The sequence below is a fragment of the Hippopotamus amphibius genome, chromosome 3 (genome assembly GCF_030028045.1).
Source record: "Hippopotamus amphibius kiboko isolate mHipAmp2 chromosome 3, mHipAmp2.hap2, whole genome shotgun sequence".
Lineage (NCBI taxonomy): Eukaryota > Metazoa > Chordata > Mammalia > Artiodactyla > Hippopotamidae > Hippopotamus > Hippopotamus amphibius.
The window spans coordinates 20,135,291-20,160,073 of NC_080188.1; the positions used below are offsets into that span (position 1 = coordinate 20,135,291).

The 24,783-nt window shown below is 44.8% G+C and overlaps 1 protein-coding gene across 12 annotated transcripts in view; it reads right to left on the reverse strand.

Moving 5' to 3' along the window:
* Positions 1 to 24,783, reverse strand: part of APBB2 (amyloid beta precursor protein binding family B member 2) — a 360,089-nt gene that overhangs the window by 43,831 nt on the left and 291,475 nt on the right. For all 12 annotated transcript variants that reach the window (XM_057729829.1, XM_057729823.1, XM_057729827.1 and 9 more), the window contains one exon: positions 22,455 to 22,582. In XM_057729829.1, coding sequence (XP_057585812.1) covers positions 22,455 to 22,582 — 128 coding nt within the window. The remainder of the gene's footprint in view (positions 1 to 22,454; positions 22,583 to 24,783) is intronic.

The window sequence follows — 24,783 nt, forward strand, 5'->3', positions numbered from 1 at the left end:
TTGTGGGCTCTAGAGCACAGGCTCAGTAGTTGTGGCGCACGGGCTTAGTTGCTCTGTGGCATGTGGCATCTTCCCAGCCCAGGGCTTGAACCCATGTACCCTGCATTGGCAGGTGGATTCTTAACCACTGCACTACCTGGGAAGCCCAGTCAATTGTCTCTTAATGGGTTTCCTAAAACTCCTTTGGTTTATTTCAGTTTTCCAAAGTTCACAGGCCTAGACATGTCAGTGATCTTTTAAAAATAATTAAGAGATTAGAAAACAGAACCACTTAATTTCTTAGTGGTCACAAACCTCTATTCTTAGGAGCTTGCTGTTGAGCCTGAACCCCAGATAAGAGTTTATTTCTTAATTTTTTAAATTAATTAATTAATTAATTGGCTGCATTGGTCTTTGTAGCTGTGCATGGGCTTTCTCTACTTCTGGCGAGCAGGGGCTACTCTTCGTTGCAGTGTATGGGCTTCTTATTGCCATGGCTTCTCTTGTTGCAGAGCACGGGCTCTAGGCACACGGGCTTCAGTAGTTGTGGCACACGGGCTCAACAGTTGTGGCTCGTGGGCTCTAGAGCACAGGCTCAGTAGTTGTGGCGCATGGGCTTAGTTGCTCCATGGCATGTGGGATCTTCCCGGACCAGGGCTTGAACCCATGTCCCCTGAATTGGCAGGCGGATTCTTAACCACTGCACCACCAGGGAAGCCCCAGAGGGGAGTTTAAACAGGAGCTCACCTTTTTATTGCCACTTCCAGAGCCAAGAAGCATAAAAAGAAATAAGATGGCATTTTGAGCCCCAGCTGTTCTTAACCTTGACTCCCTCCTTCACCCTACTTTGCTCAACCCGCCAAGAGATGTTAGCTACATCAGGGGACTATGGAAAGTAAAGCAGATAAAATGTGCCAGCATTTTGATCCTTCAATGTTGAGTTGAAATAAAAACATTTATAATTGCTAATATCTGTTTTATCTTCACACTCAACTGGAAGTTCCTAATTGGGAAGGACTGGGCATTTTGGGTCAATTTTCGTACATCATCTAGCATGGATGCATTTGTTTTTAATAAATAAAGCTTTATGGGAACATAGCCACACCCATTCATTTACATCTTGTCTATGGTTACTTTTGCCTAACAGTGGCAAAGCTGAGTAGTTGAGACAGAGACAGAATGACCCATACAAACTAATGTATTTACAGTTTGGCCTTTTATAGAAAAAGTTTGCTGACTCTTGCTCCAACAGAATGGCCCATTTAATCATTCAGTTAATGTGAACTCTTAGTGTGCTATTTGTATAGGATTGCATAGCTACTAACAGTTGTGTAGCATTTCATATCTTCAGATACAAACAAACGTCTGTTCATAACTATCATTTCATTACAGAATTCCATTAGCCCTACTAAGTCGGCTATTTTTATTATTACCATCTCCCTTTACAGACAAAAATACAGGTTCAAAAAGAATGAGTGAACTTATTGATAAGAGGTGAAGCCAGAACTGGAATCTATCTCATTTCTTCAAATCTTCTGCTCTCATCACAAATAAGTAAAATGTAATAAATAAAATATAGCACACACAGCAAGCTGATCAGTTAGTAGACAAGCTAAGATCAACTTGGGCTTTTATCTGCTTAATGCTCCACTGAACTCTTTCAACTAAAGTAAGTTCCACACAAAGTTCACATGTCCTCTGAGATGATGTCCTCACTTGTCCGTATTTCTGACACTGTTAGAGATTGCTTAACCTACAAAAAACTGCTCTTTGTTACAAACTCTATTTCTTTTACATATATTAGTTAATTATACTAATTAATTATCTGAGAGTCGACTCAGGTTTCATGGCCCCAAAAACTTAGACAATTTCTGGGGACTTCTTGAAGAAAATGAATACAAAAATATCTTCCTTTTGCAAATTTTACAAAAACCATGGGAACTTATGGTAGGTCCCCTCCCCAGGGCCTTGAAAGGGGCCCTAAGGGTTAAGCTTCATTATCATAATAGCAAATCCTCCTCTGTGCCTTGTCTCTCCCCCTATAGAAAGGAAACTCATACATTCCAAGCTGAGTTCCTAGCAAAGAGTGGAGCCATCTGACTGAGCGGACTAACTAGTTAAATCTGCCACCCCTATCACTTTCTCTTACAGCCACAAAACTGAAAGCACTATGCCTGTTCTCAGCAAATTCTCTCTTCAGCCTAGAGCAGTAGTTTTCCAAGGGTGGTCCGTAGATGAAATTAGCCTCACTTGGGAACTTGTTACTACTGAATCAGAAACTTTTGAGGACGGGACTCAGCCGTCTTTGTGTTTATAAAGACCGGCACCTCATTCTGATGAGGACTGAAGTTTGAGCATCACTGGCTATTAGGCCACAGCTTCCACTTTCTCCATTCATGTAGAAAAATTTTTGATGAAAAGAGGAGCGCCTACATCATTTAAGCAAGTTCATAATTTCTTTTAAGAACAAAACAATCTAATAATTGATTTCAACAGGAAGCATTCCCATTTTTAGAATTTTGGAGAACTATGACACGTGAGATGTGTCAGGATTAACCAGAAGGAGAGAAGCAAACGCTCACAGCTCTAAGCCTACTTTGATGACTTCTGAGTGCACTGATGGTAAGTTTAAATGAATTCATGACTTATTAACTGAGTGGAAAATGCATATTTAAACACTCCTGATATAGTCAGATGACTGAATCAGTAATTCCAAACTCTGAATCATCTTAGAAGTTGAAGGAACTTCCCACAAAAGAGCTAAATTACTTACCTCAAGCAAAATTCCTTATTTTCAAAGAGCAGGAGTTGGACCAAATTGGTCCTTTTAACCACCAATGAACCATTTTATTACTTTAACCACCAAGGACCTCTTATTTTAATATATATTTCTTGCACCAATAACAAGCTACTTTGACTTGTCCCCATGCCACTTTTCTCTGTTAATCAAATATATGAGCGTGAGCTAACCAACGTTGCCACTCTGAGCTAATGTACTTTCATTCCCTCCAGAAGCAAAGACCCTGATCATTTTAGCTGGCCTGCTTATTTTACACAAATGCATAATTTTCCCTTTGCCCTCTCCTCACTTACAAAATGCAGATAATAAAACCTGCCTCCTAAGACTGTTATTAAGAATTAAAATAGGGGCTTCCCTGGTGGCACCATGGTTAAGAATCTGCCTGCCAATGCAGGGGACACAGGTTCGAGCCCTGGGCAGGGAAGATCCCACATGTCACGGAGCAACTAAGCCCGTGTGCCACAACTACTGAGCCTGTGCTCTAGAGCCCATGAGCCACAACTATTGAGCCCACATGCTGCAACTACTAGAGCCCACACGCCTAGAGCCCGTGCTCCACAACAAGAGAAGCCACCGCAATAAGAAGCCCACGCACCGCAAGGAAGAGGAGCCCTGCGCTCTCTGCAACTATAGGAAGCCGGCGCACAGCAACGAAGACCCAACTCAGCCAATAAATAAAAAATAAATAAAATAAATTACTTAATTTAAAAAAAAAGAATTAAAATAAAACAAAACAAACAAAAAAAACAGATATCATGTGATTAGCACTGCGTCTGGCGGATGGCAGACACCCAAATACGGCAGTTGCGCCTCCTGGGATTATGAATGAGACTATTAGAAATCTTGAAATGAGCTCTCTGGTGCTCACCTGCGATCCCCTTTTCTGGGAGACACCACACCACCCCAACCTATGTGGCAGCAGCAGGCCTCTGGTTGACATCTTGTATGAACTGACCTGCCCAGTCAGTTTGACCAGGATGGGTGCCTTCCATTATTTCTTCCCTTAGCAATTTGGAATTGAGAGACTACCCTCTGAGACTGGCTGGAAAAGAAATGTCCGGGGTCACTTTCTACCGTAAGAACTAAGAAGCAGAGAAGAGGACGAAGCCAAGGATAGAGGGGAAAGACAGAAGTGATCCTGACACTACCTCAGACCCCGTTCTATCCTCCTGGCCAGGGGATCCCTGCCTCGGGGTCCCAGAAGACAACCAAATCGTCTTTCGCTTGAGATCACTCAAATCGTTTTCTGTTGCTTGTAATCAATGTTCTTTCACTAACAACACCCCAGTCCACACTATGGTGGAGCCCCATGAGGACTGAGGTCAGTTCCGACTTGCTGATGTATGACCCCAAGAGCAACCACCGGCTGGGAGGATGGCTGTTTCTCAGCGCATGTATATGAGACGATGCGAACCACAGCAACGACAACAACACTAATGACATCAAATGTTTACCGTCTATCGGCCGGGGCACAAGGAGGAAAATAAAAACGGCTCTAAATACTGGAAACAAAGGGAATTTAATGGAATTGGTGACATGGGTGATGGAAGAGGTGGAAAGCAAACAGGAGACGGGCAAGCACTCAGAGATTCGCAACAGCAGGAAGCAACCCACCACCCCCAGGCTGAAGGGCCCGAGGAGGTGAGGAGGTGGTGGCTGAGGCTACCCAGTAGCGCCGCAGCCCTGGCGGCCTGTGCAGAGGTGGCTGGAGCCATGAGGAGACACAGCCTGGGCGCAAAGACAGGGGAGAGGAACCACGGCTTCCCCTCCTCCAGGCTTCACCGCTTCCAGCGGCCAAACCCAGGCGGAGGCTGGAAACACAGCCTGCAGGGTCAGAGGCCAGCAGGGGAGGACGGGAACGGAACGACCAGGGCTCTGTGTCTCACGACCAGACGCTGTGCTCAGCTCTTACCAAGGGCAAGCCAGTTCCTGCTGGGCGGCAGGCAGTGTTATTCTCTGATGAGGAAACAGAGGTACTGAGGGGGTTACGAAACTTGCCCAAAAACACACGAATAGTAGGTGGCAGGGCTGGGATTCAAATCCTAAAAATCCACTTTATGCCTTCCGGCGGTGTGGCAAACAAAAGACCACATTGTCGTCAGCACTATGTGTCTGTTGTTAGACAATGCAAATGTTTTAAAGGTTTAATATTCAAACACTGCATTTACGCTGTTTACCCGCAAACAAACGTACGGGGTGTTCTTGGTCGTTCTGAACACTGCAAACCACTCTGTGCCGGGAGCCGCTATAAACTCAGAGCCCTCCGGATTCACAATCAGGTACTGAAAACACATTTTCCCATTGCATGCGTGGTCACAGTACTCTAGAACAATTCTCTCCTTCCTTTCTTCCTTCAATAGATATTTATCAAGAAATCACCAAATTTCAGATGTGATGGGTAAGCACTGAGAGTATTCAATATTTGACCTCCCCCCGCCCTTTTTTCTCCGGTTTTTACCTTTCCTGTATAAAAGTTATTGTTAACCGATGACCCTGGTGTAACTAATCCAGTAAGTGCCTAGATGAAGCAGTAATTCCAATAATTCTTTGCTCAACAGTCATGCTGTGTCACACCTTTGTTCTGCTCCATGGCCATGGCAGACATGACTAACGGATCACAGAAGCCCCCATCCAAGCCTGGTTTTGGTTTCCTGGCTCTTTTCCACCCAGCATTTCAGGCCCCTCATGTCATTAGAGCCAAGTTGGCAAGTAACCCCTACTTACTAACCTAGCATAAACATTTCCTAAAAATAAGGCAAATGTCTAAAGGGACTGCTTTATAAACAAACGAGGCTAGAATTTTAGATTCTGAAGGCAGACAATGAAGTATGCAAAACCACAAAAACATCTGAGAAAAAAAATGGCTTTGATGTTTCTTTCTTTAAACTTTTGCGTTAGTTTCCTTGCCAATTATATAACTTTACTTTTTTCCATAGGCTTAATGTTGTGAAGGTTTATTACCTATGGTGTTTATTACTAAATACTCAATATTTAGTAAATACTAAAATTTATTGGCATTTACGTACACTAACATATCAGGTTCTCTATACTACTTTAGAAATGGAAAAATGTGTGGTTACCCCACTATGCACATCTGTATCTCTTGAAAGGAACAAAATGCAAATGAATATGCACTACATTACCTTCAGGTTCAACTGGCGGAGAGAAAAAACATTCAAGTGTCTAAAAATGTAGATACCAAATCATGTTATACATCATTTTGGAGGAAGACATAGTTCTCTGGCAATAAACTGCTCACCCATGAAATGAAATAACCCTTCTAGGAAAGGATGATTCATTATTTAATAAACATTGTGTATTTTTAGATTCACTAAGAAAAATAAATGGAAGGAGGTGCTCTAGGAATCTCGGTGGGCAGCATCCTCTGCTTCCAGCCCACTACACCCAGCACTGTGGGCACGGAGCAGGGGGAGCCTGAGGGAGGGACAGGGCAGTGGGAGGAGGGGGGCTCTCGGGCAGGTGCCCACTGGGGGCCAGGTGCCCATGCCAGGCCCTCTCTCATTTATCATCTCACACCAAGCTGCTTGTAGGTTCTAAGGCCTCCAACTCTATACAGGAGGACACTGAGGCTCAGAGTAAGTAACTCGCCATAGTCACACAGCCAAGAAGAGGCAGACCCAAGAATCCGCTAGGGTTGTGTCGGACTCCAAAGATCCTTCCAGGATACCATACCATCTGTACCACTCAGAGGGGAGACAGAGCTGGGGGAGGAGGATGGAAGAGCAGAGCTGGGGAGAAAAGAGCTGGGGTAGCAGAGGAGGTTCCCATCATCTTGACTAATGGTCCCAAAGGTATCAGGTGCTCATCTCTGGAACCTGTAATTGTTACCTAATAAGGAAAAAGGGTGTTTGCAGATATGACTAAGTGGATGATCTTGACATGAGGATATTTTCCTGGACTATCTGGGTGGGTTCTAAATCTAATTACACATGTCCCTATAAGGGAGAGGCAGAAGGAGATCACATACATAGAAGAGAAGGCTACGGAAAGAGGATGCAGAGATTGGAGTGATGGCACAGCCAAAGAATGCCAGCAGCAACCAGAAGCTGGAAGAAGAGGCAAAGAATGGATTCTTCCCTAGGGCCTCTGGAGGGACTGGGGCCCTGCCAACATCTTGATTTTCACTTAATGAAATTGATGTTGAACTACTGGCCTCCAGACTGTGAGATAACAAATTTCTGTTGTTCTAAGCCATCAAGTTTGTGATAATTTGTTACAGCAGCCATAAATAAACTAATACATGGACCTGCTAAATTCAAGCTGGGAGTTTTGCTATGTGGCCCCCTCAGCTTTGCTGTGACCCAAATGCCAGGAGATATATCCCTATCCAGGTTAGGGGCTTTCAGCTCTTTCTGAAGCTTCCTTATCCCTTCCCCTGTGTGATCCTCAGCACAAGTGAAAAACTGGGGTGTTCACATTAACAACTAAAAGGAGTAGGAAGAACCACTGGCCTAGGATTTAGAATTCATGGTTTCAGATACAGCTCAATCACTTTTTTTTGGTGCAACACTAAGCAAGTCATGTGCGAGTTCTGGGTCTCACTTTCCTGATCTGTTAAAGGCATAATACTATGCCCTTTGGTCCCTGAAAAGATTAAAGGCAATAGTATACACAGACTCTTAGTAAACTATAAAGCATTATATTAAAACATGGAAAGAGTTCTGATTATTCTCACTTCTCTCCTTCATACAATTAAAAGCATTTTAAGCACCTAATACAAGGATAGCATCATGCTGAGTTACATACAAGAAGCATAAAACATGGTGCTGCCTATCAGGGAATTTACAATCTATCTGGGCAGATGTACACATTTACAACATTAAGTAACAACGCAAAGTTAAAAGATTAAGTGCCACTCACTAAGACCTACGTGACTACGGAGAGAAGCGAGATCACAGGGCACTGCAGTGATGTGAACATCTGGTCCCCTCCCTAGGGAAGTATATCTCCCCATCCCCTGAAGTCAGGCTTGGTCCTGTAACTTGCTTTGGCTGGTGAAATGTGAGCAAAAGTGTTAAGTGTTATTCCTAGGCAGACGTTTTAAGTCAGTGTATCTTTTCCTCCTGACACCATGGCTAGCAGTACTCTAGTCTAAACAGTGACTGTATCATCTACCTTGGACACAGAATGAGGACAATCCTACAAGGAGCAGTACCTCCAGCCAACGTGCCATGGACATTTAGTAGAATGAGGACTGTTTTAAGCTACTGATGAGTCTTTTGCTTGTTACTGAAGCATAACCAAGCCAGTGCTGACTGATAAAAATAGTGACAGAAAGGCTAACAGAAAAGGTAGGACCTGGACTAAGCCATAAGGACAACAATGTCATATAAAACTTGTGTAGGGCTTAGTAGTTATATTACAAAGTGCTTCATGGGACTTAGGAACTCATTTAATTACTTACTATTCCACTTAGTACCTCCCATGAAGGCAGGAACCACTCAGTCCTTGTTCAGAGCTATATCCTCGGTGCCAAGCGCAGTGGCTGACACATACTGGGGACTTAATACGTGGGTGTCTAATAAGTTCCCAGAGAGGCAGATGGGACCACACAAGAGAGGAAGAAGGAGGGAGAAAAGAAATTACACAGCTTGACACGTTAAGGTAGAAACAAGGATGATGTGGCCTTGGGCATGAGGCAAGCCACTTTGACAGATCATTTAAAAAGATACAGGCACAATTATGGTTAAATTATAAAGCTTAAAACAAAAAAAAAGATGGTGCCCCTTCTGGATGAGGACAGCCGTTTCTATTCTCCTGTACTGATTAACAGATCTCTTTGCTGTAATCTGTTCTAATAGCATGATTCCAAGGCCTAAGACAATGATGAACAACATTATGATTAAAAGTGACCCAGGGTGTAAAGACTTGAGATATACACCATTTTCTTCTTTTTTTTTTCAAAGAAGCACTCTAATTTGTACAGTATAGACATATTAAAACCTTATCTTTCATTTAAAAAAATTGCCCTCCCTTTTATTTCAACCCTTGACTTAGTGAATTTAATGAAAAGGAATAGGTTTTATCTTTCTTAAGAAATATCTTCTACAGTTTCTGCTAAGTTGGAAAATGAAAGAAAAAACAAAACCGAAAAACCAAAGCAACTCAAGCTACAAGCTATACAAAGATAAATCAAAATATTTCCTCTAGGCAATAAAGGGGCACAGACAATTACTCTAGGCCACCAAATCTGTGGGGGAAATACATTAAGAAATTCCACACCATCCATTAGACATAATGCTTTTAGTAATTGTCGCTTATCTTTGTAATGAGATTCCTGGTGGTGGAGAAAACTAGTCCGGCAAGCAAGCACCTAGAGGGCTGAGGTGGTTTCTGTGACACTATTATTCTCTAATTCATGTAAAAAGCCACAAATGTCATTTAGATTGGTCAATAAATATTGTCTGCAAAGATATATTTTAAAATTTGCTATTCTTATAGCCACCCCGGGATTGTACAGGGGGAAAAAAACCCTCAAAATACTCCTCGTTGCAGAATGCATAGCATTTACCAATTATTAAATAATAGGGAAATCAGAAAAATATCTGTATTTTCACTCTATTGGTTAATGGGGAATTACAGGGTTTCCTAGGTGGCACAGTGATTAAGAATCCACCTGCCAACGCAGGGGACATGGGTTTGATCCCTCCTCCAGGAAGATCCCACATGCTGTGGAGCAACTAAGCCCGTGCGCCACAACAATTGAGCCTGCGCTTTAGAGCTCATGAGCCACAACTATTGAGCCCATGTGCTGCAACTACTGAAGCCCACGTGCCTAGATCCCATGCTCTGCAACAAGAGAAGCCACGGCAATGAGGAGCCCGTGCACCACAAGGAAGAGTAGCCCCCACTCACCTCAACTAAAGAAAGCCTGCACACAGCAAAAAAAGACCCAACACAGCCAATAATATAAATAAATAAATTTATTTTAAAAAAAAGGGGAATTACAGCTGGACTCTGCTTACTTATTAAAATTTATATCCCATTTGCTTCCCAAAAGAATTAAGTGGTTTGCAATGAAAGGTACACATTCTATCAGGCTCTCAAATTAGAAAAGTAAAATTTAAAACCAAACGGAAGGAAGAAGTGAGTCTATAAATCAGTCAGGCTAAATATTAATTTGAACCATATTCAACCATTTCTGATTCACAAAAAAGGCAGTCATATGGTCAGTCTATTATTATTACTGCAATTGAGGGTTTGATTTAACTTGAAACTTCCTGGCAGAAAGGTAAATGTGACAAACTATACAATTTTCACTGTAAACCAAATTCTTTAAGAGAGAATTCACTGACTGCACTGAAAGCTATGCTCGTGAGAATACCACACTTTTCAGTGCTAGGCAAATGAGAATCTAAAAACAGAGATTTGTGATAATAGACTGTGATATAGAATCATCATTCAGAATCTCTAGATCAGGGTACTTCAGTGTTTTCTAATCCGGCGGGCTCCAGAAACGTCACTGATTCCCTGAAGTTCTTTGGTAGGAAGCAATTAATGTGTTTTACATTCACAAAGTGTTAAGTACAGGACAGCTTAGAGCCTTCAACAGCTAAGCTGTGTATTCCGGGCTCTCTGAGAGCAAGACGTTTTCCAAAATTATTTGTCTGTGGAATCTTTTTAGATTTAAACACCAGGTATTAAGCTGGTAGAGTGTTTAGTTCAAAGACTTTTTGGAAAAGTCAACCAAAGATCAGTGTTATTCAAACTATAATCAATTAGTGGTATCAAATAGCATTTTAAAAGTTAAATAGAATAAAGTGTAGCAAAGAAACAAATCAAGGAAGCCAACACATTGCAAAGATAAGCATTGTTGTGTGAAAATTCTGTGTGAGTAAAGGAAAGGGGGCACGGAGGGCGAAAAACTAGGTCTTGCCATAAACTATACTGCTTACAGGTTAGGACAAAAGAGCTTGAAAGCAAATGACACAGAAAAATAGATGACTATAAAGAACGTGGGGGGAACTTCCCTGGCAGCACAGTGGTTAGGAATCTGCCTGCCAGTACAGGGGACACATGTTCAATCCCTGGTCCAGGAAGATCCCACATGCCTCGGAGCAACTAAGCCAGTGTGCCACAACTACTGAAGGCTGCGAACATAGAGCCCATGCTCTGCAACAAGAGAAGACACTGCAATGAGAAGCCTGAGCACCACAAGGAAGAGTAGTCCCCGCTCACCACAACTAGAGAAAGCCCGTGTGCAGCAACGAAGACCCAATGCAGCCAATAGAAAATAATAAATGAATTAATAAATAATTTTATAAAAGAAAAAAAAGAACGTGGGGGTTCACACACAAATTTTTTTAAAAATCTAATAACTGTCCTTGCAAAATTTATTTTCACATGGGTAAACACACACACGTAATCATCAAGTTAAATAAAGCTTCCTTCAGAGATGCTGGGATGTAACTTTCCATAGGCTCTGGTTGTGCCCCAGAGGAGGGAATGGCCAGTCCAGACATAAAGGTTTCATGAGGAGGGTTTAGAAAATGAGCAGGTAGGAAAGGGCAGCACTGGGCAGGGGACGTGCAGGGCAAGGGCACAATCCTGTGCACCTGGGCACATGAACTTGGCCACCATGCTGGACGGGAGGTGGGGGAGCCTGGGAAGGGGCAGCTGACTTAAGTACTAAGAGGCAGCATCGTTAGGGTCTGACCACTCCCTACATGGGGGTGGGAGGTAAGAGGACCCCCAAACTGTTGACTGTGCAGCTGATTAGATGGTGGAGCCATGAACCACACTGGACTAAGGGCAACGGTGACCTGGCCATAGGTGAGCCAAGGAGGGGCCACGCACACACGACTATCTACGGCCTTGTGGTTTGCAGTAAGGAGAGAAGCTTCTTTCATGAGGCAGCTGAACTTGTTGGAGTTCAGCCAGATGCTTACAGATTTAGGAATGATTTGTGCCCTTTTATCCTTATCCCAATCCGCATTCCAGTTATGTCCAAAGGTGGATGGGGTGGGGGGGCTGCTGAGGGCTCAGGGCCAGGGAGAATCAGATACTTTCAATCTGAACTAAATCTTTCACAGATTTGGTAATCAAAGAAATGTTCTGGTGCCTCTACTGGTGCTGTATGTAAATTTCCTGCAAAAGTTATCCCCATAGGCTGTCGTTCTCTATTTAATTTGTCTCCTGGGACCAACCTGGTTTCAGTGCCCTCATAGAAATATTTGGTTCTACTGGATGAAAGATTGAGACTTAGGGGACTCCCTGGTGGTCCAGTGGTTAAGAATCCGCCTTGCGATACAGGGGACGTGGGTTCAATCCCTGGTCAGGGAAGTAAGATTCCCATATGTCATAGGGCATCTAAGCCCATGTGCCACAACTACAGAATCCACGGGCTGCGATGAAAGATCCCGAATGCCACAACTAAGACCCGACGCAGCCAAAAAAAAAAAAAAAGAAAAGAAAAGAAAAAAAAGATTGAGACAGATTTTTTTCTGGCTTTGTTTCCAATAAATTTACACTTAGGAATTCTCCTTTAGGAGGTGGCAAGAAAGGGTTTCGAGATCAAGAGGCAGGAGCCACAAACAATTTTCCTAGTTACAAAGGACCCTCCTTTCTCTCATGCCCTGCTGCATTCTGCACTGGGCGGCTCAGGATACGGGGCCTGGGCACATGAGCCCTGCCCGAATGCGGATCTCCAACGGGCCAGGGTGCTCTGTGCAGGTAAACAGGAGCCTTTGGAAACAGAGCAGGAGCCACGCAACCAAAGAGGCAGACTCGGCAAGACAGGAGAGGTGACTAGGCCTAGAGGAGCAATCAGAAGCACGAGGCACTGCCTGCGTAGAGAAAGGCAGCCCACCTCTGGTTGACCTTCCGCTCATGCCCATCCCCGCCCCCACCACTTGACCATTCTGTTTGCCATGTCAGCAAGCCCTGTGCTCAGCCTCCCCCAACCCCAGGCTCCTTTAGCACCTGTAATTGTGCACTCCTACCCCAACCTATCCCACCCCAGTACTTTCAAACACTTCTTGCCCTTTGGCATGTTTCTGGTGTACAATATCAGATAGAATGATGAAATTTTCTAGGTTTTATTTCTCTTACTCTCCCCTCCACCCCGCCCCCAACTTCTCTGGATATGCCACCCACTTCGTGTTCCTTTACTTATAATCTAAATGATTCTTCCTTTCCACTGAACATCAACTCTTCGGCTCACATATTTTTCATTTGGCCCCAAGCCTGATTTGGTATTTCCAATCTCTGGCCACGGCAATCATGCCTGCCTGATTCTGCTCCTAGGACTTTTTTACCCTCAGAAATTGAGTCCTTGCTTGAGGACGCTGACTTTAACTTCTTATTTCTTGTTTTTGATTTCCTTTCTCTTTTTCCCTTTTCTAAAGAGCAGTTCCCCAGGGCACTCTTTGGGAGCTGCCTAGAAAAAAAGAATAATAAAAAACAGGGGACCCGGTGCTGGAGCCCAAAGGTTGTGCGCCACTAAGAGGGAAAACAGGGAACATAACTCAGTTGTCTTCTTGCCGAAGGAGAGAAGCCAGCGAGCTGGAGGAGAAAAGAAACGTGGGCCCCAGTGGGAGCTGGCACAGGTATGAGAGCAGCACGAAGTCTCGGATCGCAAGTGAATGGACTGAAAACTCATTACAGAATAATCTTCATAAATTCTCGCTTTTCTCTATGAAAAAAATAACTCCTGCATACACAATTCATTGCTACCCTTTAATTCACAGCTGTGACACATAAGCAGCGGGTCTGGTTTAGTAAGAGGGTTAGAAACACACGAAGCCACTTGGTTGGGGCAGGGGGAGGGGAGGTTCTAAAGATCACTGTCAGCCTTTGGAGAGGCATAACCTCATCCGTCAGGACTCACAGGGAACCAATAATGGAAGAGCTTCAGATATTTAAAGTCACAGACAAAATAATGTGAACCCTCCCGTGTTTTAAAATTTCTCCTGATTTTTATAATCTGTTACGGTTGACCCAGGGTAATATTTCAAGGAAGTACTACATTCTTAATAAAAGTATTGCCACTGGGGACAATGCCTGACAGTTCTATGAAAGCACCTGCACATCTCTGCCATCCCAGCAACGATCCTCACTGCTGATGGAGAGGCTGGGACATGAAGTCCCCAACACCAGTGCAAGGGAAGGAGCACGATTAAACTGCATACGGTGGGATTCCTACTCAAAAACTCGACATAATTATATGTGGTGAGACACCCTGAGTCCCACCTTATGTTCTCAAATTCGTCTTCTCCAGTGACCAACTGTGCACCATGATATTATAATATAATAAGAAATATGTATTTGGTTTTTGTCCATGGTTCCTGGCACAAAGCTTCTAAAACCTTTGTAATTTCCTAAGTGGTAGGAGCGTCTTTTGTCATATTTGGTCTTAGACCCTGGTTCCTGACACAAGAGCTTTTAAAACCCTTGGAATCTCCAGAGTGACAGAGTACCTTTTTGCGCACTAATGAGATGTCTGCGGGCCCCTACATAGCTTCAGGATGGGGGCTGGTCCCAGAAAGACCAAGTTGTGATTAAAGGGGTGGAACTTACAGTCTCATGCTCACCTCCAGGGAAGGGATAGGGGGCTGGAGATTGAGCTTGTCACCAACAGCCAATGATTTGATCAGTCAGCCTATGTCATGCAACCTCCATAAAAACCCTAAACAACAGGGTCAGGAGAGTTTTAGGGGTGGGGGGGTGCAGTGAACACATTCAGGTGCCAGGAGGGTGACACACCCCAAACTCCATGGAGACAGAAGCTCATAACGCTCTGGACCTCACCCTATGTGGTTCTTCATCTGGCTGTTCATTTGTATCCTTTATAAGAAACTGGTGATAGTAAGTAAAGTGTCTTCCTGAGTTCTGTGAACCATCCTAGCAGATCACTGAACCTAAGGAGAAGCTTCCTTGGGAACCTCCAACTTACAGCTGCTCAGGCAGACGTAGGGGTGGCCCCGAGTTGCGACTGGCATCTGAAGTGGAGACAGTCTTGTGGGGCCTGAGCCCTTAACCTGGGGGGTCTGGGCTAACTCCTGGTAGTCAGTGTCGGACTTGAATTAAATTGTAGGACACCCAGTTGCTGTTAGCAGAGACCTGGAGCGTTGCTTGGTGTGGAAAATCGACTCATGTGGTGTCAGAAGTGTTCTGTGCATAGAAACGAATCACAGGAGCTGTGTTATGCTCTCAATCACTGGATTTACCATGAAGCCCAAAATCTCAGACGATTACATTTAAGTAAAAGAGTTCAAGGTGATAATTTGTGTACGAAAAGCAGTGACTGTCCATTCATCTGTGATAACATAGGTTTTTAGCGATTTATCAAACACTTAATCATTTGTTGAGTATATACAACAGGCCAGTGACCAAGTGACACTTTGGGTTACAACAGTTACAACTTCTCCTGCCCTCTAAGACATGAATCCATGTTTGCATGGGTCATTAGGCTACTTCTCCACTAACACTACTCTTCCTTCTGGTATCGGAAGGCTGTAAGGGTTCCAAGAGTATCGAAGTACTTTCAAGACTGACAGAGAATCACCGGAGCCTGGCATGATGGATCTCCCTCATGCTACATCCAGAAAGGGCTATCCCTCATCTGGCTTGGACTCAGGGGAAGCGTGAGATGGAAGCTGCTGGGAGATCATCATTAGTATTTTCTGCTGTTGACACGACAACCTCAAGCTCCCACGCTTCACTGCCTGGTGCTGAAAGATGCTTATGAGAAACGCTGGATTACACACGGAACCAGTTACCAAAACACAGGATGTGTTCCTCAGAAGAAACTGTTGTCTTCCCATGTTCACCAAGAAGGACAGCACCCCCAGGAGGGACCGGCTTGAAGACGCTCTCAACGCATTCCTCTGAGGGAAACTTCTTAGACAATCACCTACAATGTCTTTCCTTAAAGGTTATTCTAAGCTGAAAGTATTATCGAGCATCCTGGCATGATTAATAGAAGGCAAGGAGGCCACTTCTATAGAGATAAAATACAACTATGGCGCAAGTCAGCAGCATGGTCAAGTAAATCCTGATGCCTCTTCTTATCATGTGTCTATATTAAAAAGAAATTAACTCTAGAGGTCAAGATAATACTGGAGCATAGGGAGAGAATTACTGCTCTCTCCCTGAAGACTTTTCTCCCTGAGGCAAGACAGCATATACCTTAAACTTTTATCAGCAGATCTTGGAATCCCATCAATCTTTCATTACTGGCTGGCTCAGAGAACCCTCTGACTGCGTGTCACTAGAAAGCTCCCCGTCCTCCCTGTGAAGACCGGCCTCCCTCCATCACTCTTAGGAAAAGAAATAATGGCAAAGGGAAGATAGAGATAACTGTCAATTAGCTCAAAAACCAAGAGGCCCACTATTTCTAAATCCCTGTCACCTAAAACAGAACGGCCCTTTATCACTGACAACTTCTACCAATTTAGAAAGGACGTCTCCTCGGCACAGGCTGGTGTCACCCACAGTGTGCAAAGCTGAACAGAAAGAACAGCTACACTCACTTGCTCTCCCAGATGCCCTCCTCACGGCAGACACGCCCTCCACGCAGCCTCCTCCTTTAGTCAGTGCTAATTCAATTTAAGGGTCAACACTGGAGAGTACAGGCAGGCGGCAGGAAATACACCAGTTACTAGAACAGAGAGAAGACCATTTAAAGAACTGTAACTAGAAAACTATCAAAGGAACAGGAAGACTTTCTCATGAAGGCAGCGACGGCAAGAGGGGGCTGCGACCTGGAGGGTGGAGAGAACAAAGGGCAGAGGTTGGAATTATTAAAACCTGGACGCTTGGAGAAGCCCCATGGAGCAAAACCTTGGACCCTGAGGAGGCGGTGCTGCTGGGCTGGTGTCTCTAGACCTGAAGCAGGGCCGGGACCCAGACCTTTCAAGAGGGCACCCCAGCCAGCTCTGCTGGGGGCTCTGAAGAAGGGGGGTGATGCACGGTTCTGCATTTCTGTGACTGTTGGGAAAACTGCATCGGAAGTCACGCAGTGGGATTGAAGCACGTTCCTTCTTCCTCCTCCGGCCGTGCAGGCCCCTCGATAATCAGAGCCTAACGGGCAGCAAACTAGAGAAGCAGACATGTGTTCTGCAGAGTCCCAACTCCAGCCTCACCAAGCCAGCAGAGAAGGTGGGTTTGGAGCTGAGGGACAGCAGCTTCATAACTGGCACAGGAAACAACGGGTCACAAGCTTGGAACACGGAAGTGATTCCTTTGCAGACTGTGTCAGAAGGCTCGCTGTTTCACCTCATCTTTCAGATAGAGGTGTTACCTTGGCAGCTGTTGGCCCAGCTAGAGACTCCGTTTCCCAGGATCCCTTGCAGCTGCATGTGGCCAATGGGATGTGAACGGAATGTGGGCATCGTGTGACGTGTACAAGTCCCAGATCTCCTTCAACTCAGAGACAGGTCCCTTGGCTAGTCAGACCAGGAAGACGCTGGAAGGATGGCAGAACAGGACTTGCCTTTTCCACTGACTTCCTACAGAAGCCACCATGACTGCCCCCTTCTATTCTGAATGCACATGACTCGAAATGCTCTGTCTGTAAAGAACCAAGCCACCCTGGGTCCTCCACGTTTGGGTCCCGTATTCTTTTTTTCCTTTCTTTTTTTAAACGACCCATTAAAGATGGAAAATCCATTTTCAGCTCAGGGCCATAGTTTGTCAGCCTCTGCTTTTAATTCACACCTGTGGATTTATTTCCTTAAGGAAAGAGACCAGGCCTAGGGTGTAGAGTTCTCAGTCTCCCTGAGGACCCCAGGTTATTTGAGACTCTCCATTATCTCTTGTCAGGATTAACAGAGGAGCTCCTATTTGGACAGAGGGCAATTCCAGGAGCCTGTCTGTGCCCTTTCACAGCTAGATGGGTCACCTAAGGCAAATCACACCCTTCTGTCCTCAGGTAATCTCCAAAATAAAGAGGTTCAAAGACACTGGTTACTAAACCACCTTTTACATTTAAAAGCCTATAAATTACAGCTTTGCATATTCTAACTAACCTCAGCATCACAACCAGGAAGCCCCAAGCACACACCCCGACCCCGTCCCAAAATTGAGCAGTGTTTTTTAAAAGAATCAACACAAAACGACACTGGCAGGAAAACAAAACCATGAACTACGTGTGGCAATAGACATCTAGAGCAATTTAAACCAGGGCCTTGGTGGATAAAACCAGCTGGGAATATTCCAAGAGAAGAGTAAATGAAAAATATATTCAGTGCACTTGAGACTTACTATGTTATTTAGATAAAAGTTCCCTGAGATCTTAACCAGATAAAACAGTTAAGTCAAAGATAAATATTTGGAAATTTATGAATAATCTACCACGTGATAAGATTTTATTAAAAATTGTTTATCAAAAATAGAAAAGAGACACATAAAACACCTTCTCAGAAGAGAGTTCTGCTATACAAACTATAAGCACAAACAGTATCACAGGGTCGACATTTAACCCCATAAGAAAGTGCTTTTTAAGAGTGCTTGTGCACAATGGCTGTGATGGCTGCTATTAATTATAAAGGAATTTTATCTTCATTAGAGCAGGCCCAGTGGGGTCTCTGCTTATAATGGTTGTTTCTTATAAGGAATTCCAATTTTTCCTAAAGACAAAAACAGCAATCTAGTGTTGCCACTAATTTAAATGAATGAATTACTGACCAGAGCAGTGTTTCCCAAAGTGTGTTCCATGCAACTGCGTGTCCATGAAGAAAAGGGTTCCAGTCCACATCAGCACAGGAGAACCTCGGAGAGGGTCCAGAGGAACGGGGCCTGCTGCACTTGGTTTAACCCACTTTCCCACCTGAACCTAGAGCCTTTTTTTTTTCCCTTTCAAGGAAAGTCTATGAATATCTGACCTGATTAGTGCTCCATGGTATGCTGACCTGGAAAATATCACTTATGGGGTCTGAAACCCTGTGACTCTACCATCCACCCACTTTCCCTTCTCACGAGAAATGGGATTAGCAGATCTACTGCCTGTTGGCAACGTGCAGAATGATCTGCGTGCCCTTCCTCACACCTGTCACAAGAGGCAAGGAAAGTCCCAGCTTAAAGTCTCCTATGTTCAGAAGTTATGTCTGCTTGCCATCCATATCTCTTGAAAAGAATAAGAAGCGTGCTGCTTCCCAGGGCCAAATGAATAAACAGGAGAGCTGTGGCCGGACGAGCACAGCCCCTGAAACTGTTGTGAAATCCCTCCCACTCCATCCTTGGGAGGGCAGTCTGCAGGACCACAGAGACATGAGAGGTGGCACTGTGGTCACCTGCCCCAGTCACTGGGGGCAAAATGCCAGTTCTACAACCCAGGGCCATCGGCACACCTGTGGACAACCTCCTTCCCACAGGGGTGGAAGCAGAGCAGGTCAATCTGGGCACTTCTCAGTGCTGCCTTTGATTGGAAATACAAGGCTCATGAAATCCCGTTCACCAGTTCCCATCTCTGGGAGCCCTGACATTTATCTCCCAGTGATCAAAAGGAACCAAAGTACAGAACACCTCGGGGGGGGGGAGGAGGTAGCCCTCCCTTTGCCTGGCAATAATGCAAATGGGCTCCAAGAAAGGCCATAATAAAGGCAGGCGTGACTCTCAAGAACAAGACAAAACCTTCAGCCCAGTCCTGCAACCACCAACACCCCACAGAGAACCCACATCCGATGCGATGGTGACTTCTTAGCCATTCATAATAAGAGGCGTCTCCAAATCAACCTGGGGGGTCCGCGGGGGGGCGGGGTGGTGTCACAGCTAGATCACCTTCCACCCAAAGTAAACTTACTCCATGAGGAATTTCTTCAGAGCAAATCAAATCCACTTGAAAGCCTTCAGAAAATGCTAAACCCAAAACAACTTTATAAATTCTGAAATTACATGGCTCAGTGAAGCACTCCGAATTTCAAGAGAGACTGCGCCCTTCAAGCCTCTAGTATACATACTTTTCATATTCATTTTAACCACATCAGGAAATCCCCTAAGAGATTCCATTTTCTCTGCAAGGGAAGTTACAAAAGAGAATGCGAAATGCACTCATGTTCGCAAGCAAAATGAAACACTTTTATGTTTTATTCATGCAAAGTGTAAACCCCTTTCCTTTGCAGCATTACAAATTGAATTTGCTCTTGTAAATTGCTGTAAAGAAAAAAAAAGGAATCAAAAGCAAAAGAAAGTATTAAAAAAAAAAAACCGGGAATACAAAGGCCCCTTCTTTTAGAGAATAAAAACTCAGGGGTCTAATGGGGAGAAATAGAACATTTCACTGACAAACATACTTTTTTTATTTACTGCTTCCGAAAGCAATCCAGCTCAAGGGCCCCCAACCACCGCATGAGCTTTCTGAGGTCCTGACAGCTAATGTGGAACCCCGAGTGTATTTCTAAATGATACTTATCTGCTAACATTAAGTAAGAATAAGAAGTGGTTTAAAAAACATGAGTAACCCAGCCCACATTTCAAAAACATAATCAAAGCAAGGTAACCTAATTTACACTGATATCACTGGGGGGTGGGAGGGGGGGATGAGGGTCTTCCTGCTTTGTAGGACAACTGAACCCACCGTCTGGAACAGCCTCTTGCCCTGTGTTATCAAATGATAAACTGTCCTGGAAACCTCCCTGAGGTCTGACCCCTCCCTCACCCTCCCTGTCTTTGAAAGGAAGCTGTGTAATTAGCTGTCTCTGCTAGTGGATGATGCTTTAACGAATCAAGAGCTAACACTCAAGCACTTTCCACATCCCCCATCACTGTGCCAATTACTACACACACACTGGCACATGTATACACGTGCCTGGTGGTCCTTACTACCACCCCACTCGGCAGAGGAGAGAAACTGAGCTCAGGGCTGGAACAACTTTGTCAACTGGAATTTCAATCATATTTCTCTCCCTGAACAAAGAGCATTTGGCCATACTTTCAAGAGTTGGGGTGAACTGAAGACCTCATCAATGAAATCCACTCACAAGCTAACCTTATGAAAACACAACCCCATCCAGTTGTACATGTATATAATGATCTCCACCTTGGCTCCCGTCTTAAAAATAAACTGGGAGGACAAGAAGTAGGGAAGGATCAAGCATCTTACACTCTTCCATCACGGCTAAACGTTTTTAAGGATGCACGAACATCATCGGGCATTTTCCTTTGTAAAATTAATCAGTTCATGGCAACGCATCAACTCCAGTGCTCCAGTTCTGCCAAGCAAGTGAATGACAGGTGTGGATGCATAATCTATCCACTCATGCCCCCCAAAGCACCTGGTCCAGCTGTCACTATTCATCACTGTTACAAAAGCGCAAAGACACCACTGTGCTCATAGGACGGTTCATCCAATCAGCCGTCAGAGGACACTCCAGCTCTCTCTTCTGCACACCATTTTTCATGTGTGGTTCAAGCAAAAATGCTTGTTCTCTGATGAATGCTTAACCATTTTCCTTTCAGGCTTAGGACTTGGAACTGAATTGAAAGACCATCGAATCCGCTACTGCCCATCCTTGGGAGACGAAGGATGGTGGAGTCAAGGCAGAGGCCCTAGAGGACCACACGACCCAATCAACCAGGATGCCCCAGAATGCAGCCACACCCAGGGGAGCCGCCTCTCTGCTGTCTGGGATTTTCAGCAGCTTCTGCAATGCTCCTGCCCCTTTTCAACAAAGCAATAAGTAATCATCCCATAGCCTGTCCCTAAATGCCAGGAGATCCTCGGGTACCTTGAGAGTTGACAAAGATTAATTATAATTCAAGAGTTAGATGCATTTCATGTAGCCCAATTACTAAATAAAGTATCAAAAGTATGATGTTTGTGATTACTGCCACTTTATTAGTTAGGATATGTACTTGAAAATCAGAACCTCCTTGTTTCTAGTCACTCCGGAGAACAAAAAATTCACAACACATGTATTAAGAAGTACTTGCTGGAAATGGCAAATATTCAGTAGAATTTCAGAAAAATACACATTGAGTGGAATTTTGGTATGACCAGACATTTCCAACGTTAACAAAGTTCAGCCAGCTTCTAACCCCAGAAGTTCCTGATCAGCGTGAGTTAATGATCTAAAGCTTGTGATCTGGATAAACAATAAGGTCTTACTGTAGAGCACAGGGAACTATATTCAATATCTTGTGATAAACCGTCACGGAAAAGAACAAGAAAAAGAACAGATACGTACATATAACTGAATCACTCTGCTGTACAGCAGAAATTAACACAACACGGTAAATCAACTATACGTCAATAAAACAAATTTAAAAAAAATAAAGCTTGTGATTAAAGGCTGTATGACCCCTCCCTTCCAACAAGCCCTCTACAAAGAAAATACCAACAGCAGAGCATCTGAAATAGCTGAGACTCAACTTTAAAACAGACTGCAGAGAAGAGGGAAAAAGGTGGGAGTTCAGAAAGCCTGGATGAGCTGGGAACTTAGCTGAATGAGGATGAGGGGGGGAGAAATACACAGAAGCAGAGGCAGGATCCAGAGCTGACAGACGGTTTGAGGTCCAGAAACCAAGAAGAGAAGGTCTGGAGGGTTTATGAGGCAGGGCTAGATATGTGCTTTAATATTTCACATTGCTGTAGAGAGGCTTCTGTTGTTTCACATTCAGGGACATGCAGGAACAGCGAGACCCCGCTTCGGGGTTACGCTAAAACCAGGGCGCCTGGTGAGGTGACAGAGGACAGCGCCGGCCTGGGGGCACTCACCGGCCGTTGTCGCGGCCCACGCCCCACACGCGGATGCTGACGATGGGCTGCGCGTGGAGCACGCTGCGGTCCATGGGGTCCACCAGGCTCAGCGTGTCGTTCTCCAGGACCAGGTACATGTCCTTCCCCTGGGATTCAACGAGGAGACAGGTTATCTTCCTCACAAAACTAAGCGTCCTCGGGATGTTTGTGGCTGTGTGGGGATGTCGGTTCCACGATCAAAAGTTTGTTCTCCTGTCACTTGTTTTCCTAAGAGAGGAACAGTCCCTCCTGATTCAAATATTCATACATCTTTCATCTTCCCCTCACATGCCCAATTTCTCTCTCTCTCCAAATCCTCTGAAATGCGTCCCTAGCCTGCTTTCTAGCTGCCTCTTACTTTTAATTATTTACACTTTGAATCTTTAGTCTAAGAAAAAAGGCTAATGGCGGGTTCCCTGGAGAATCTGGCCTATTACTAACTCCACATCTGTCATCCTCTCACAACCCCTCTGTCCCCTTTCCTTCCCCTCTGGCCAGACCCTACCGGGCATCCCCTTGACGGCCTTTCCAGGCCCACAGCAATGTCTGTCTCTTCTCTCCTTTTACACCACTTCTTACCTGTGCGATCTGTCTGGTAAGTAGCAGACACGGCTTTGTGACACTTCTCGGTACTACAGCAGCTAATGCAGATGTGACTTTATCACATCTCAGATATTACGCCACAGGCTTCAGCTTCCTTGACTCGTGGATGCTCTAACTTGCCTCAGAGCTTGGTCTGGTATTATTTGGGATTAGCAGATGGGGAAACTGAGGCTTACAGGTAAAGTAACCTGCTCACGGCCTAACACAGAAGCTGTGATGCCTTCAGCTGCACAGGCACTGTTGTGATACCAACACGGGGGAGGCCGAGGTTTCCTGCATCACCCTACAGGTGTTTAGGTTTTGGTCTCCTGTCTCCCCACATATTGGCTCTTTGAGGGTAGGAATACTAGACTATCCAACTTTATTCCCCTTGCGAAACCTCAGGCATAACTTTAAGAAACTGTTAAACTCTCCACTGAAGGTCATGGTCAGCCCAGATGCTGTGGTGTGGATGCTAGGGAGGTCTAGCAGAGCCACACAGTGAGGCTTCTCGGCGGATCTTCAGATCCCGAAGCAGGGCAGATGCTCTTTGGTCTGGTTTTTGAGGATGATGCTTTAGGTCTCCATCAAAGTTTCTCAGAGTGAACACAAGCTCTGCTGCTGAGGCGGCAGACACGGGTGTGTCGGTGCCTCTGCTGGTCAATGTCTAGGCCAAGTGTCTACAGCTGAGATCCAACATGAGCTGAAATCATCCCCCCACCCCTGCACCGAGCTGGGTGATGCATTTCCTTTGGATTGATTCAGCTCAGAAACCACAACTGGTCCACACAAAAGCAACAGAGGCCATCTTCATCAGTTACCTCTACCAACAGTCTTCATGTTACTGGACAGAACCAGTGACATCTGACATGAGGATGGTTGGCTGAGTGTGGACTACCCCTGAATGAAAATGCACGGTGGCTTCTGCTGAGTTCATCAGGCATACTTGTGTCTTCCCTTATGTGCCTTTTCCCTTTTCTCACGAACACTCAGCAACTCCTGGTTGACCACTGTAAAGTCTCGCTAATTGGTTTTTGTAACCCAAACGACCAATGCTTATGCAGATGTCATCTACAGATGGGACACTCATCTGAAAGTCATGACTTTACTTTCAGTCAGCCGTTCAACAAACCTTTAAGGAGTTGTGCTGTGCGTGGTGAGGCACAGCAGAATGTCACAGCTCATAACCCTATATGTTGAGCTGTACTTTATATACTGTGAACTAGAAACACGGCCTGAAGAATTTATTGTTTCAGAAGGAGAGGAAAGACTGAGAAAAATAAGAATGGCCTGGCGGGGGGCTGCTAACTAGGTGGGAATGCACAGCAGATTTTCAGGTACTGCTGCCCCATCCAAAGCTTTCTTTCCTGTTGGAATCCTGCCAATTGGAGATGCCTTTAGAATCTTACTTAGCTCTTCTAAGATGGCAAATATCTGGTGGTATTCATTAGCCACTCACACAGCAGTATAAATTATGCCAGCCATCCTTCCAAATCCTAGCTGAGATCTATTCCTTTGGCAGAACAGCATTTTGAATTGAAGGAGAGAGAAGACAGATGGATAATTTGGTGGGAGAGATAGGCCTGGGTATTTGGAAGGTAACGCAGTGAAAGGATAGTAGAGGCAAATACCCAAAAAGTGTCCTTTTCTTGGCAGGAGAAACTTCTTCCTCCGCTACCCCCCCCCCCCCCCCATGCCTGGAATCTAAAAGTCTGGCTGGCAGTGC